The following is a 17,054-nucleotide window of genomic DNA, read 5'->3' on the forward strand; positions in this document are numbered from 1 at the left end:
CGTGCACTGCAGACCGCGTCTGATGCGCTACCACATCTTAAGTGTCACTTACCTTGTAAGTTGGTTGTTGGTTGTGGCTGTGGTAGGGTTCCTCGTTGGGCCCACTGACTCTGGTGCTGCAGGTGAGAGAGAGGCAGGCCAAAATGGCGAACCCCTTTATCAGGACTGGCATGGCTGCCTGTGACTGCTACTTCCTCTCATGGCCCCTTGCATGGTTTGTAAGCCTTTCAAGGGGTCGGAACAGGAAGATTAATTTAGGGGACGCTGTGGGCGGCGTCATGTCCTGAAGCTGTGGGCGGCTGGCATGTCCTGAAGCTGTGACTGGCAGAAGCGCCAGCCACAGCATTGTAGAAACTGCAACCTCCTCTCACGACCCGCGAGAGGAAGTTGTAGTTTGCGTGACGATGTGGCTGGTATTTCAGTCAGTCACAGCTGTCTTTGATCATGGCGGCGTGGCGGGCTAATGTCCCGTTGCGGCTGCTGTGACATGGTGGCAGCAGGGGGCCCCGGCTGAGCCCCATTTTTTGGAGACTGCCATGGCTCGGCTGTGGCTGTCCCCATCCCACTTGAAGCCCTGTCGACCTGGCTAGATACCAGGAATGGTAGGAGGTAGGATTACAGAGGGTGGGTCAACTGTGGGTGACGGGTAGATATATTTCCATCCAGGAGTTAGACGTCTGCCTGCAGATTGGGATGCTGTCAGTGCTTTCTTATTTACAGTTGAAGAGGGTTCTGACGGCAGAAAAATGGGGGCCGGAGGTACAAAGGCAATTCACAACAGTGGGGAAAATATTGGATGCGCAGGTGGATACTAAGGGATTGATTTCTAGAGTATACATTGCGTTGATATTGGCGAAGGCTAGAAATATTGACTGCCTTAGAGCCAGATGGAAAAGAGATTTGGGAAAGAAGGTTGAAGAATTGTTGTGGCAGAAGATGTGTAGAGGAGCCTTTAAGACTTCAATCGCCTGCCAATACAAATTGCATGGGGTGAAATTGTTGCATAGATGGCAGTATGACCCAATCAGGTTATCTAAGATGTTTCTGCCAGTGAGCCCATATTGTTGGGGCAAACGTGGGCAACACTTAATATATTGGCACATGTGATGGTATTGTGGAAGGGTCCAGGTGTACTGGACGGTGGTCCTCGGGTGGTTAAAGGGTTCTGCAGAGGTGATAGAAGATTGAACCCTATTTTGGTGTGTTTCAGTTTGGAGTCAGATGATGAAGGATGGAGTTTCCTGACTCATATTGCCCTTTTTATGTTGGCAGCCGCAAGGGCCTGCCTAGCAATACAATGGAAGAAGGAGTACCTACCGCTGGAGAGGGAGTGGATCGCTAACGTGAAAGAGATATATTTAATGGAGAACATCACCTCATTACTCCATGGATAGGGTTTTGCTGTGGAGGGGGCAATGGTCCTCTGCTCTGAGAACAGTCTGATAGAAAATATGTTCCTAATAGGTTTAGAGAATCGGGGCGTTGATGCTTACAGTGGACAAGGTGGGGGGTGTTGCCTGCATGAACCTCCCCTCTCCTGGCTTCATGGGTGTATGATTTATTTTTGCTCTGCATGGTAGGAGGATAACATTCTTCTGATTTTGGAATTTGCTGATAATGTCGTTATTTCTGGGGAAGTTTCTGCATCCTTGTTGGGGGAGGGGCGTTGGGAGGTGGCAGTGGGTGAAGAGGGTTTGTTGAAACATTTTTGATGTAAATCTGTGTTGTTTTGTTCATCCCTGTGTGTGGGGACACATTTTCTAAAAAGAAAAAAAATGGCCCCCTAAATGTTCAAAAAACACAGATATGACTTTTTCCAGATAGATTTGTGCCGGCTCTGATACAATGAGAAACTGATGCTTACGAGGTGGTAACATTATTTGTCACTCTATCTGCATCTTCCATCCTGTGCTTCCTGACACATTTCCTCTACTCTCGTGTTATAGTGTTTGGAGGAACGTGCTGTGGAAAGGGAGGAGATGAAGCAGCGGCACGAAGAGGAACTTTGCAGAATCAGGCGTCAGTCAGACGAGGAGAAAATGCGTCTGAAGGAACAACTCGTGAAGGGTTTGGAAGAATTAGTGAAGAAACACACTTTAGAGATAAAATCGGTCCAGGCCTCCATGGAAGCCGAAAGAAGAAAATTGCAAAAGGTAGGAATGCTGTTATGTTTTCGTCGAACACATGTAATAAATAACATGTAATAACGTCACGGTTTGTTTATAACATATGTTATTATAACGTATGTATTGTAGTTTCTAGATTGTGTGTCGATTACTATTAATTTTACAAAAAAAATGTGCCATCTATGTAAAAATGTGTGTGGCTGACCAGACTGCGACTGATCATGGGTGCACGAAGTGAGCATTCTCGCCTCAAAAGAGGTACGGCAACCCAAGAGTGGTTTGTTTAGAAACAAATCAAAGAGCTGAGTGCCAGAATGCAGGTGAAATAAAAATCATGCATTGGAGAAAAAAATGAGTGAATTAGCAGCCCGCGTGATCACACGCTCCTCCAACCCCTGTTCTCGTGGCTTCTTGTTCCAGAGGCGGTAAGGTACGTCATACTGAGCTCACGCGTACCATTCAAACATTGCACCTCAAAGCTGTCACGCATGCTCTCACTCAGACACTCGCCTCCAGGCATTCCTACGCAGTCACAAAAGGACACATATGGAAGGAGGCCACCTGAGGGTGGCTGATGAAATGAGATCGCGTAAAGAGCTATTAGAAGAAGCTCCCTCTCGCTGTCGCCACCTCGAGCTGAAATATGGCCACGCGACGCGTGTGTCACAGCACAGCAAAGGCATAGCAATGCGAGGGGCCAGGGCAGGGCACAGTTTATTCCATTGACTGAAGCAGGGAATAGGGCAGGCAAGGTTACAACTAGAGAAAATGAGCTTGCTTGAAGAGGTGTGATTTTAATTCCTTCCAGAGCAGCTGCGGGAAAAGGGCACGAACGAAGTGGGATCGCCCATGATGTCAGATAGGGCCCGGACCTTGAAATGTCAATTGAAGCGAGATGGAGAGAGGCTACGATAGGGGTTGACATTCGTTGAAGACGCTTAACTGGCTGTTTGTGGTTTCTACCACACTTATATAAAGTTACATACAGACCACCAGGAATCGATTTTGTACCAGGGACTAGACCATTATACGAAGAATAACTTGATGTATTAAATGCACTAAAACTTCAATAAATAAGATATCAATAATATTATGGTGTTAAAAAAACGGAATTTGCTAATGTTTTCCCTTTCCTATTCCACTGGATCGATAGATCCCTGAATTACACGCAACACTGTTTCTAAACGTTGGCGTGCACGTGGGTCGCATTGAAAGGCTGACAATATTGCCCATAACACGTTTCTAGGGCGCACGAGCGGATACATTATAAACATCTGCAATAAGCTTACGTGATTCAGAAATCATTGCAAGCATTCTACAAAAAACACTGTCTATATATCGATTCATCAATGCGATGCTTCCCTTATTATCATCGCAATAGTTGCGTGATATTGGGGCTGCTTTGCGCAAGAATTAGCTGTAGTGGCCTGGCCTCTCTATTCTGTCTGTGCAAGATACAACATTAAGATTTTAAAAAATGTGGCTGTAGAGAATATATTGTATATGAGCAGTGAATTTCGTTTTTTACACAATAATACCAAAGTTATATTATTTAATTGAAGTTTTAGTGCAGGGAACGTGGGCAGTTTTTTCTTCATGCACCTTGAGTGTGGGGTTGTTCAGCTGCAATCCCCATTGGGAGTCAATAGCAGCTTAAATGCTCAGTTTGATACGTACAGGGTGAAGCGCTACATTCCTCCGTAGAGCATTGTTTCTCCTCTGCCCCATTATATTCTTTTTGGGTAACTCGCCTGTGCCATTTGCACCATTGTCACAGCCATTGCACGTTGCTATTGCTCACTGAAATATATCGATTTTCGTTCTATGCCAACGTAAATTCCTTCCTAATTGCGTAAATTGTCTAGTTCCGTGCCCCCCTACTCCATGTATAATATTTGAGGATTTCATTGCACATGATGTCAGAACACAAGGGTCACTAATTACAACAACCTGGATTGGATCCTTTATAGCAGGCCTTCTTTCTTTGAACCAATCCACAGTGACATTTTCCCTTTATAAGAAGAGCAAAACCTCTCCTTAGTGGATTCATCAATGGACTCTCAAGAAAGGAAGGATTCACTGGACCGCTGTTGGGAATACAGGCTATTCCCAAGTCCTCTGCCAGAGAGGTGAAGACAGAATGCATCCAGGGCAGAGGCAAGCTCTGCTCCTAAACATCCCCAAGGAACAGGGGGGTGAGGAGGAGGGATGGGGGGTGTGGGTTGTGTGTACCAATGCGTACTGCCTGTGCACTGCATCTAGGATCCTGTTTACTGGAGGTGAAGTGCCCCCTGTAGGTGCCAGACAACTCCCTGGAGTGGAAGTACAAAAAGAAAGAACTGAACCGGGTGCTGAAAATCCTGTATTTGGACTCCTATCACCCCAGAAGTCCAGAATCTGCTTGGACCCAGCTTAATCGCATTGAGATATCTGCAAGCTAGCTTGACCGCAATCAAAGCACTTCGAGCCGCTACTGGAACCCACAGTGCTGCTTTTGCCACACTATGCAACTTTTAACCGCTTGCTGCCTTTGAGTCATCTAGACGCCGGCTCAACCCATTGAAGCGGACTACATTATCTCGACTTGATTGTCTGCTCAACCTCTTGGTAGCAACTGACTAGAGTGTAGTATAGTTTAGTTTATTTATGGAGCGCACCTAACCCTGAGGGATCTGGGCGCTTTTACATGAACATGAAGCAGTGGTTACAAAGACAATACATATAGCAGTTGACTTGTGTTACATATCAAGTAAACATGCTAAACATGTGCAACGTATCCAATGTGAGCTAAGGATACAGTTGAAATGATACAGATAGCAAAAGCAGAATGTTACAGATCTAGGCGTTTAATCAGCTGTACAAATGAGAAGAACTGGGGGGGATTTGTAAGTTTTAGTTTTGCTGGGCGAAAAGCCACGCTTTTACTTCTTCTCTGAAAGTCCAAAAGGATGGTTCAGCTCTAAGTGCTGTAGGCAAGGAGTTCCAGGGCTTAGCTGCTAGCACCGGGAAGCTAGACCCGCCTGTGTTTTGTAATTTGTATTTAGGAATGTTGCAGCAGTGCAAGTAATTTGACCTAGTGGGTCTGGTAGATTGGTTCCTGATAAATTTGTCAATCAGGTATTTTGCAGCTGTGTTGGAAAGGCATTTGTGCGTACTTACTAGTGTTCAAAGTGTGATTCTGCCTCGCATTGGAAGCCACTGTGTGTCACGTCTTATTGCTGAGAGGTGGTTGGTTCATGGGATGTTTTAGGCAGATCTTAGTGCGTTATTTTGGAGCACTTGAAATTCGTTCAGGTTTTTTTAGAAGAGGCATGACCCAAGCCTCCTTGAGATTATTTGGGACTGTGGCGGTTTCAAAGGAAGCGTTGATCAGGGAGGTGATGAACGGAGAAAGTTCCCTTGCTCCCTCCTTTATGACAGTAGCTGGGCAAATATCCCAGACATCTAGAAGGTTTTCGGCTGGCTATGATGTCTTCTACCTCCTTAGTAAAGACCGGGGAACTATAGAATGAGTGGCACGGTATAGACAGTGAGTCATGAGGTTTGCTGCAATTGGTGCTCAAAGTCAGACTTCGCTTTTTGGCTTCTATTTTGGATTGTAACAGAGCTATTTTGTCAAGTAAGGCTTTTTGGATATTGGCACACCAGGAGGCATCTTTGATGCAGAGTGCATCTCCGACATGCTGGAAGCCGTCGGCTTGACACCTCAAACACTGACTCGACCCAGCAGGGCCATCTCTCTGCCAACGCCTATGCTGACACAAACCGTTGGAAGCTATACTTTTGACTGTCTTGAAAGCCGGCTTTACCCACCGGGAGCCTGCACCTTCAAACCATCTTGACACCAACCTGTAAGTGGGACTGCATTGACTCGAACATCTCGACATCGAATCAAAAGCAGCGAAAGTGACCAGGAGCGGTTTGTCAGTGTCGATTACCTAACAAAAGAACTAAGGTATTTTGAAGAGGCCCTGTCCACTATGTCCATTTTAAAGGACCATAGTGACTTTTAAGATCCTCTTCTATACCTTCCAATGACATGTCCTTGAAAACTTTGGCATTGCTGCTAAGCATCCTGCAGAACACCCCTGAGTAGTTAGGCACAGTGGCCCACATTATAGGTTTGCCAGTATCCTGGCGGTAATTCTGCCAGGATACTGGCAAACGTAATACCATTACCGGTGTCCGATCTGCCGGAATTACCAGCAACGGTAAATGAATCCCCATTCCATAGATTCCCCCATAGGACACCATGGGGCAATTGCTGGAATTACCATCCCGCAATACTTGTGCCAGTAATACATGCTGTTTTTGCCAGTTTGCCTCTTGGCTGGAGGTAAAGCAGGTCAACCCACCGGGAAACCTGTAGTTTGGCCATGCTGGCAAAGTGTCGGTAACAGAATCATGGCCACTTTTTTCCTGCACTGCCAAACTTGCAATGAGCCTCCTTATATCTTTGTTGACTGCTTATATTGGCAGCACAGTCACCAAGAATTGTTATGACTACCCTAGTCTTGAACTATGGGGAGGGCGGAGTCCAGGTCACTGTATCTAGCAGCATGAATTCAATATGCATTGCACTGGGGGATGATACAAATTAAGGTACAACAGTTTTGATGATAGACGAGATAGCAGATTAGAAATTGCGAGGCCCAGAATACCAGGGAATAAACATTTGGGTGTGAACACTTATGCTACTCGGGGTGAGGATCCCATACATTCTGCATATTGCCATATGGGAGATTGTTCAGGGCGAAAATGCTACTATGAGGAGGCGCTTTGTGGACTAGCTGGGTAGAGGTGTAGAAACCAGAAGAGGCCTTTATTTAAATGAACAATTCAGATTGATTAATTGATTAATGAAAATCTAGAGCCTGGTTACTCATTGCGTGGCCCTCCAGATTTTGGACTACAACTCCTGTCTGGTGGCCAAGATCAGGCCCCTTCCCAAAGGCCCATCTGGCTCAGCCTCGGTTTGCAGCAAATAAGGGGATGAGACGCAGACTGATGGTAAAGCAAGTTTCTTGTATTAGATAGGAAATACACAGCATACTGTGAAAAACCTGATCCCGCTAGTCCCCAGAGATCTGTCGTCCAGGTGGCCAGGACACAGCCATCGCTATTGGATCCAGTTCCGGGGGGTGGACCAGTGGGGAAGGATCACCTGGGAGAGGGGTTTTTGGGGAGTGGAAGTGGGACACAGAAGGTTGAAACGTGGTTTCCCCTTCCCTGTAACACCTTTTCCCCATCCTGCCTTGTACGATATCTAGAAGCTCAAACACCCCCCTCTTTTCGCACATATTCACTTTCTTACACTCTAACAGACGGGACTAACACCAGAGCCGTTTACCTGACATGCCCCAACACACGGGCTAGGCAGAGTCAGGCAATTGACCATAACCACGCACACCTGACGGCCCTTTACCTTCCCCAAAGCAACAAAAGGTGGAGCCGGACAGCACACTTCAAGCAAGGCCGAAGGCACGAGGAGACAGCTACACCAAACCGGCAGTTCAAACAGAATAGAAAGGCGGCAAGACCTGGAAGGACGACGACGGGGGAATTGCCCTTGCCCTTTTCATCTCAGACCCGCGAAGCCGCCGAAAGGGAAATCATAAGACAGGGAGTTACACCTGGCGTGTGGAGCAGCAGATGCCAACGGTACCCGGGGGCCTACTGCATTGATAACACAGGCAAGCTGGCTACCGTGGTACTATCCTTGACTCCAGAGATCAGGGAAGCCAACAGGTTCAGCACAGCCGGTGAGTTGGAGGAAGTGATAGCAAACCAAACTGTGTTGAGCCCAAGGGTGCAAGTAGAAACATTGTGAATGCAAGGAATTTGCAAGAGAACACACTTGTGTGTTTCTTTGAACTTTAAAGAAAGCCCAGTTCAGGTCCAGGTGCAGATGGGACTGGCGCCACGTGGGCGCTCATTCGAAAGGCTGTGATCGGGACCTGTTTTGAAACTACAAGAACCAGAAAACCCAAGGAAAGGGTGGCGTAAAGCGTCAGAGCGGTCCTACAAGGGTTATGTCAAATCCCTTGTACAATCAAAAGTCTCTCACCCGTTGCCAGAGGAAAGCTATGGGAAGGAAACACTGCTTTCCAATAAGATTATGAACTGTAGAATGTGGCAAGTGTGAACCCGACAGAGGGATGCTAAAAGAAATCTAGGAGAAGGAAAACCTTGCTGTCTGATGAAAATGAAAATGAGAACTACATGAACTGTGTTAAAGAAAAGCTGTATTGAACCCGACGGTGGGAGGCTGTAACGCTCACCTGATTTCCACAGAGGCGCTGGGCTGGACTGAGCTGTCGCCGTGTCTTCTAGTGTGACTCGTAGATCTCGGCCTTCTCCTAGGGCTGGTCCCCTTCTCACGATGTACCGGACGTGTAGAGTGAGGTGTCTGCAGACGGAAGAACAAGGATTTAGAAACTGGATTGACTGAACTTCTCCTTCCTCAGTCCTCTTATTCGAACCAAGGGCGTGGCTTGCTCACCTTAGATATATTAAGGCCGGGCTCTCCATCCTGCGTCTTTGCAGGGGCGCAAGTACCAGTTACTTCACTGGTTCACTGACAATCCTCTTGATTGCAGAGGTTGATGTTGGAAGATACCGCCGTTTACCGCACGAGCGGTTTCTTGATAGTTATTGGAGTACCCTTAATTTAGTCCCTTGCTCAGTCTCAGGGTGTCAAGATTGAAATTGTAGAGGAATGATGCGGCGAGCAGGTGAGTAGGAAAGATGACCGGTTGCTGTCACCCTTTCTAATGTCTCTCTTTGTCCTGCAGGTTTAGGTGCAATGGACGCTGATGAATAAGTGCCCAGGATCGTGCAAGCGCGTATGTACGAAGAAGATGAAGCGCGGTGCACGTAAGTAAAATGACTGCTGTTTGTTTCAAAAGCACGCCTTAATGTCTCTTTTGTCCTTGCAGATCGTGGATGCAGAGAGCGTTGCTAGATGGATGCCGGCGAACGTGCGAGCGCGTAAGTAGAAAGTTTATGGTTGGTTTAGAATGCGCCTTAAAATGTCTCCCTTTGTTTTGCAGATGCCGGCATGCAGCGCTTCTTGAAGTTCAGAACGTGCGGAGAGCAGGTAAGCAATTCAAGAATGCAATGCTTAATCAAGTCCTTTTCTTTGCAGATGTCGATGGGGAGCCGAAGAAAGCGGCGGAAGGCTTTGGAAGATGCCGCCGTATTTGGTAAGTAAGAGCGCTACTCTCGAATTGAATTCTGCTAACCTGTTGTTTTGTCTTGGCAGGTGCAGCTGAGGATCGGATCTCTAGCAGGTAAGGAATTCGTTTTCACAGGAACTGGAGCTGAAGAATCTCAGGAAGACTGGAGCTGACACGGTGAGCGTCCTGCTGCAGATGCAGAATAACGCGAAGCACTTTTCATCAATCGGGTGTGGTTTAAATAGCCTTCTGTAGTGCTTAGGCGTCTTCTTCCACAGCCTCGCCCAGGTAAGAAAAGAGTTCCTGTGTTCTGATTCCAGGGAGTGGCTCCTGCCCCACCCAGACAGGAAAAGTAGTTCCAGGCAGAGAAGGATCAGAAGACCATCGAGCTGGTAAGTAAGCAGCATGGTCTGCTGCAGGTAGGTCCACCCAAGCACTCTTAAGCATTATGAGCCCGGCGCTTCCAGCGCCGGGACCGGTCATCTTTATGAGCCTGGTGCCACTGGCGCCAGGACAAGGTCCAAAAGGTCCCGATAGGGACTGGCTGGTACCCAGGATCAAGGTTATGGGCCTGCTTCCAAGGATGTGAGGCAAGTCCTGGCCCCTTGGAAGCAGGGATCATGACAGCACCCCCCCCCCCAAGGCCCCTCCCAAGCTTGACTTCTCTGGGGGTCTTGGTTTGTTAGGAAATGTTCAATGAAATTTCTTGACTAAACGAGGTGCGTGGACATGTTCTGCAGGTTCCCAAGACCTTTCCTGGGGGCCATAACCTTTCCAGTCAATCAGGTAGTATAGCCTTGATTTGGAGATTTTGGAATCTAAGATGTTTTTGATTTCAAACTCGAGTTCTCCATCAACTAGGATAGGTTCTGGAGATTTAGTCAATCGGGTCTCTGGCTGCACAGGTTTTAGTAGCGAGACATGGAAGACTGGGTGCATTTTCATATGAGGGGGCAAGTCCAACTTGACTGCCACTGGGTTTATTATGGTAGTGATTGAGTAGGGTCCCAGGTATCTTGGGTTGAAGGTGCGCGGTCCTTTTAGGGGTAAATGTTTGGTGGATAACCAGACTTGATCTCCTACTTGATATTGAGGGGCCTCCTTCCGATGTTGGTCTGCTCCTTTCTTGTATTGTTCCTTAGCCCTTTGCAGATGAGAAGTGGCTTCCTTAAAGGCTTGGGTGATTGCAGAATGCAGGTGGTCTACTGCTGGTGTCCCTAGATCCTGAGGTGGATCCAGATTAGAGGTTTGAGGATGGCTACCATATAAAAGAAAAAACAGGGTTTTTCCGGTTCCAGAGTGGACTGAATTATTGTAAGCGTACTCGGCTATCCAAAGGATGTCCTTCCAAGTTCTTTCTGTTTGTTGCAGCATGCAGCGTAAGTACTGTTCCAGAGTTTGATTGGTCCTCTCGGTCTGTCCGTCGGTTTGGGGGTGGTGACTGGTTGAAAGCCTTACATCAATTTGAGCCAACCGACAGCAACTCTGCCAAAAGTGGGAGACAAATTGACTTCCTCTATCCGAGATTAAAACTGAAGGAAAGCCGTGCAACCGAACGATGTTTTCGAGAAACTCCCGGGCCAGGATTGCTGCTGACGGTAGACCTTTCAGTGGGATGAAGTGCGCCATCTTGGAGAATAGGTCCACGATTACTAAGATCGTATTATATCCGGAACATGAAGGTAAGTCGGTGATGAAATCCATGGAGAGAGTATGCCAGGGACGAGGTGGGATGTCAAGTGGGCGTAAGAGGCCTGCTGGTTTCTCCTTTTGACTTTTATTTTTGAGCGCACACTCCACAGGACATTACAAAGTCTCTGATATCCTTTCTCCAAGACGGCCACCAGAAGTGACGCTTGATCTTTTCTGAGGTCTTGGCCATACCGGGGTGTCCCTCCATTAGGGAGTCGTGATAACAAGAGATGACTTGATTCTGTAAACTAGCACAGGGTAGATATAACCGTTCTTGGAAGTACAATAGGTCGTTCTTCACCGTGAAGTCTTTTCCCTGAAGATGCCAATTCTGTATGTCTGCTGGAGTTATAAGTTGTTTAACTTTGGCTTCAACTTCTTCGATGGATTGTGTGCCGATTAGACCTAAGATTCTTTGTTCGGGAATGATAGGTACGGGTTCAGGATTGACCATGTGCTCTTCCACTCCCATCCGGGAAAGGGCATCAGCTTTACCGTTCTTGTTGCCTGGTCAGTAGGTAATGACGAAGTCAAACTCGGCAAAAAATAGTGCCCAGCGGAGTTGTCTGGAGGATTGAGCTTTAGCTGTCTTTAGGTATTGTAAGTTGCGGTGGTCTGTAATCACTGTGACTGTGTGTCTGGCACCCAGAAGATAGTGTCGCCAGGCCTTGAAGGCGGACTTAATAGCCAGAAGTTCCTTATCGGTAATGGTGTAGTTGATTTCAGGAGCCGAGAATTCGCGGGACCAAAATGCCACGGGGTGTAACTGGTTTGTTTCTGGATCTCTTTGCGATAGGACTGCACCCATCGCAAGACTGGAGGCGTCGGTTTCTACGATGTAAGGAAGCTCTGGGCGGGGATGTCTCAAAACAGGAGCGGAGATAAACTTGGCTTTTAACTCTTGGAAGGCTTGCTCCGCCTCGGTAGACCACACAAAGCGTTTGTTTTTCCTTAGAAGGGCAGTAATGGGCTGGACTATTCGGGAGAATTCTGGAATGAATCTACGGTAGAAATTGGCGAAACCCAACATGCTTTGGACTCCTTTTACCGACGTTGGTGATGGCCACTTAATGATAGCGTCTAACTTTCTTGAATCCATGTGGACTCCATTTGGTGACAGAATGAATCCCAGAAATTCGACCTCGGTGACATGGAAAACGCACTTCTCAAGCTTGGCAAAGAGTTTATGTTGGCGAAGCCTCTCAAGAACTGCCCTGACGTGTTTCCGGTGATCGGCCTCAGAGGACGAATATATAAGGATATCGTCGATGTAGACAACTGTACACACGTCAATTAGTTCTCTGAGGACGTCATTCATGAAGTACTGGAAGGCGGCCGGGGCGTTACATAGTCCAAAGGGCATTACTTGATACTCAAATAATCCATACTTGGTGCGGAAGGCCATCTTCCATTCGTCGCCCTCTTTTATTCGGACCAAGTGATAAGCTCCTCTGAGATCCAACTTCGTATAAATGCGAGCATTCTTGACTTGGTCTAGAAGTTCAGGGATCAATGGCAAAGGATATCTGTTCTTGACTGTAATCTGATTCAGGGCGCGATAATCGATACATGTTCTGAGATCCCCTTCCTTTTTCGGAACGAAGAACAGAGCTGAAGAGGCTGGAGACTTAGAAGGACGAATAAATCCATTGGCCAGGTATTGGTCCAAATACTGCCTAAGGTGGAGATTTTCTGGTTCGATGAGAGCATAGATCCTACTACATGGAGGAGTGGACCCAGGTACCAGGTCTATCTGACAGTCGTATGACCTGTGCGGGGGTAGGGAGTTGGCTTGTTCTTTCTGGAAGACATCTTGGAACTCTAGATATTCAGGAGGCAGTTGGGGACCCTCGGATGTAATTGCTGCCAGCTTAATGTCGGACTTCAGATAACAAGTGGAGGCACATTCCGGAAACTGAATCGTCTTTGCTCGCCAATCAATTTGAGGATTGTGTTTTTCTAACCAAGGGATCCCCAGGATAATTTGAAACTGAGGGGCCTTGATCGCATCAAACACGATCTCCTCACGATGTCGATTTTGGCTTACTAAGGTCACTCCCTCGGTGGTATGGGTAACTGGTCCGGAAGCTATTTCCGTACCATCCACTGTGGTAATAACGTCTTTAACCATTTTAGGACAGAGAGGTAGATTCATCCTGGATGCCATCTCGCGATCCACATAATTGCCGATTGCTCCACTGTCAATGTATGCCTTGATGGCATGCAAACGATCTGGCTTCTCGGGGCTTATTAGGACCATGGGCACGATGAAATGCGAGGTCAAAGAACTGGTTTTAACGCTCGGCAAGCGGACCTCTACACTTGTCGGGCGAGGTCGTTTCCCGATTCTGGCTTTTCAATGCTTTTGTCGGAAGCTCCCACGGTCTTCTTAGCAGGTTTCACCGGGCATTCACGAAGAAAATGTCCTGAATTCCCACAATAGAGGCACAATTGCAGCTGTCTTCTTCTTTCTCGTTCCTTTTGTGTTAATGGCCCTTTCACGACTCCTATTTGCATGGGTTCTACGGTATCGACTCCTTTGGCGGAACTCTGTGGTCTTGAAAAAAGCCGAGCTTCGAATCTGGAGCGATCAGCCTTCCTATTCTTTAACCTGTGATCCAGTTGAACCACCAGGTCAATATATTCAGAACAATCTTGCAGAGGATTTACTACTTGGGCCAGGACATCTTTGAGTTCTCCACGCAACCCCCTATAAAACAGCGTAATCCTTTTATCCTCGGGCCATCTGGCTTCAACTACCAGTCTGTTAAATGATGCAATATATGCCAGAAGATCCTGATTACCTTGTCGTAAAGAGAGGAGTTCGTTATCTAAGGCCTGTCCCTGAGAGTGTCTGGCAAATAGTCTTTCCATACTGGACTGGAAGGCCTGAAAATTACGAAGAATCGGGTCATCCTGGGTTACCAGGGGAATTGACCAGTCTGCAGCACTGCCACTTAGATATGAAAGTACGAAGGCCACTTTGGCCTGATCAGTGGGAAATGCAGCTGGCCTACACAGGAAGTGCAGACGACATTGATTGATGAACACTGCAAACCTTTTGGGATCGCCTGAGAAGCGTTCGGGTGGAGCCAAAGGCACATTTCCAGGTAGATTAATTTGTACAGGATTAGTGGAGGTCGCTGGGATATTACCCCCCCCTGGGGTCGGCAGCGGTGTTTGCCCCGCCTGCGTTTGTAACAACTGTCTAGCAAGATCATCTGTGCGCTCTTTGGACACAATTAGCTCCCTCCTTAGGGCGTTCGTTTCCTGGCGCGCTGCTAGTACTTCTGCTCTTAATTCCCCTAGCAACTGGGCTAGTTGGTCAGTATCTGAGGTTTCCATTGCGCCTGGGTGGAGGATTTGTGGTGGGCTTCGCGTTCTGTAACGCTCACCTGATTTCCACGGAGGCGCTGGGCTGGACTGAGCTGTCGCCGTGTCTTCTAGTGTGACTCGTAGATCTCGGCCTTCTCCTAGGGCTGGTCCCCTTCTCACGATGTACCGGACGTGTAGAGTGAGGTGTCTGCAGACGGAAGAACAAGGATTTAGGAACTGGATTGACTGAACTTCTCCTTCCTCAGTCCTCTTATTCGAACCAAGGGCGTGGCTTGCTCACCTTAGATATATTAAGGCCTGGCTCTCCATCCTGCATCTTTGCAGGGGCGCAAGTACCAGTTACTTCACTGGTTCACTGACAATCCCCTTGATTGCAGAGGTTGATGTTGGAAGATACCGCCGTTTACCGCACGAGCGTTTTCTTGATAGTTATTGAAGCACCCTTAATTTAGTCCCTTGCTCAGTCTCAGGGTGTCAAGATTGAAATTGTAGAGGAATGATGCGGCGAGCAGGTGAGTAGGAAAGATGACCGGTTGCTGTCACCCTTTCTAATGTCTCTCTTTGTCCTGCAGGTTTAGGTGCAATGGACGCTGATGAATAAGTGCCCAGGATCGTGCAAGCGCGTATGTACGAAGAAGATGAAGCGCGGTGCACGTAAGTAAAATGACTGCTGTTTGTTTCAAAAGCACGCCTTAATGTCTCTTTTGTCCTTGCAGATCGTGGATGCAGAGAGCGTTGCTAGATGGATGCCGGCGAACGTGCGAGCGCGTAAGTAGAAAGTTTATGGTTGGTTTAGAATGCGCCTTAAAATGTCTCCCTTTGTTTTGCAGATGCCGGCATGCAGCGCTTCTTGAAGTTCAGAACGTGCGGAGCGCAGGTAAGCAATTCAAGAATGCAATGCTTAATCAAGTCCTTTTCTTTGCAGATGTCGATGGGGAGCCGAAGAAAGCGGCGGAAGGCTTTGGAAGATGCTGCCGTATTTGGTAAGTAAGAGCGCTGCTCTCGAATTGAATTCTGCTAACCTGTTGTTTTGTCTTGGCAGGTGCAGCTGAGGATCGGATCTCTAGCAGGTAAGGAATTAGTTTTCACAGGAACTGGAGCTGAAGAATCTCAGGAAGACTGGAGCTGACACGGTGAGCGTCCTGCTGCAGATGCAGAATAACGCGAAGCACGTTTCATCAATCGGGTGTGGTTTAAATAGCCTTCTGTAGTGCTTAGGCATCTTCTTCCACAGCCTCGCCCAGGTAAGAAAAGAGTTCCTGTGTTCTGATTCCAGGGAGTGGCTCCTGCCCCACCCAGACAGGAAAAGTAGTTCCAGGCAGAGAAGGATCAGAAGACCATCGAGCTGGTAAGTAAGCAGCATGGTCTGCTGCAGGTAGGTCCACCCAAGCACTCTTAAGCATTATGAGCCCGGCGCTTCCAGCGCCGGGACCGGTCATCTTTATGAGCCTGGTGCCACTGGCGCCAGGACAAGGTCCAAAAGGTCCCGATAGGGACTGGCTGGTACCCAGGATCAAGGTTATGGGCCTGCTTCCAAGGATGTGAGGCAAGTCCTGACCCCTTGGAAGCAGGGATCATGACAGAGGCCCAAACTTCAATGAGGATCCGAGCCCAATGGAGGGAGATCCTGAGGTGAAGGGCAATTGCCCAAGGTGCAAGATCACTGAAAGAACGTTTGTTTGTTTGTCATTATGAAACACCGCAGGCCTTCTAAGGCCAGAGACTTTTGCAAGAATGTGACTTAGCCTCTGAAGGTTTTGATATTGTTGAACTGGAACTGTGAACTTCATGCTGACGAGGCCAAGGAGTGTGCTGTGCTTGAGAGTCCTGCCTTGTCTCGTACTTAAAACGTGGTGAAGGGAGACCCAGCCATACCATCCTGATTTATATTTTTGTGAACACTTCTTTCTTTTCTGATGAACATTATCCCACACTCTTTTCGTAATTTAGAAGTAAGGCTTGGCAATAGTTTTCTTTTTAGTATCGGCTCTTTTCATTTGACAAGACGCCAGTAGGACTGCCTTATTATTATTTGATGATCGTAGCTTGCTCCCATCTTAGATTTAGGTTTAGATTAGGTGTTTATCTCACCCATTATAAAGTTCAATAAACACCCTTGAACTGTAATCACTTGTGTCTGTCTTTACTGTAGCCACAATTAGTTCCTTGCAATACAGAGACATTATCAGCAGAGAAGCAGGAAAATACAGAAGGACACGTGTCCTGGCAGTCAGCACACAGCGCTCTTCAGGGACCACCCCTGGAACGCAGTTTATATAGCATATCAGAAGCAATTACTAATATATTATAGCACTTTCACAATGAGGGGTGTTACTTGGCATGATATTACAGACAGTTGGCAACATTTGTCAACACTCACTTGTGACCTTGTGATGCAGCCTTGCAGGGACATCGTGTTGTATTATGGATAAAAGTAATTAGCAGAAACCCTACTATAATCTCCCATATATGGGGCTAATACTGTACTTGTAGAGAAAAAGTGGAAGAGAAGGTCTGATGTGTCATCTGCCCCAGGAGGGGTTTGGGCATGTCTGGTGTGCTGCGTGCAGAGGGAAGATCTGAGGCCTAAATGTATGAGAGAGCCGAATGTAGTATACCATAGCATAGCATAGTTATAGCATAACAATCCTGCATAGCATAACATAGTATAGCATAACAATCCTACATAAAAAAGCATAGCATAACAATCCTGCCACATCAC

At 47.4% G+C, this 17,054-nt stretch overlaps 1 protein-coding gene across 2 annotated transcripts in view; it reads left to right on the plus strand.

Annotated features, from left to right (window-relative positions):
- FAM184B (family with sequence similarity 184 member B) overlaps window positions 1-17,054 on the plus strand; it is an 805,260-nt gene that overhangs the window by 160,179 nt on the left and 628,027 nt on the right. For both annotated transcript variants that reach the window (XM_069631907.1, XM_069631908.1), the window contains exon 5: window positions 1,947-2,153. In XM_069631907.1, the coding sequence (XP_069488008.1) occupies window positions 1,947-2,153 (207 nt within the window). The remainder of the gene's footprint in view (window positions 1-1,946; window positions 2,154-17,054) is intronic.

This window comes from Ambystoma mexicanum, chromosome 6q, assembly GCF_040938575.1.
Source record: "Ambystoma mexicanum isolate Mex_15411 chromosome 6q, UKY_AmexF1_1, whole genome shotgun sequence".
Lineage (NCBI taxonomy): Eukaryota > Metazoa > Chordata > Amphibia > Caudata > Ambystomatidae > Ambystoma > Ambystoma mexicanum.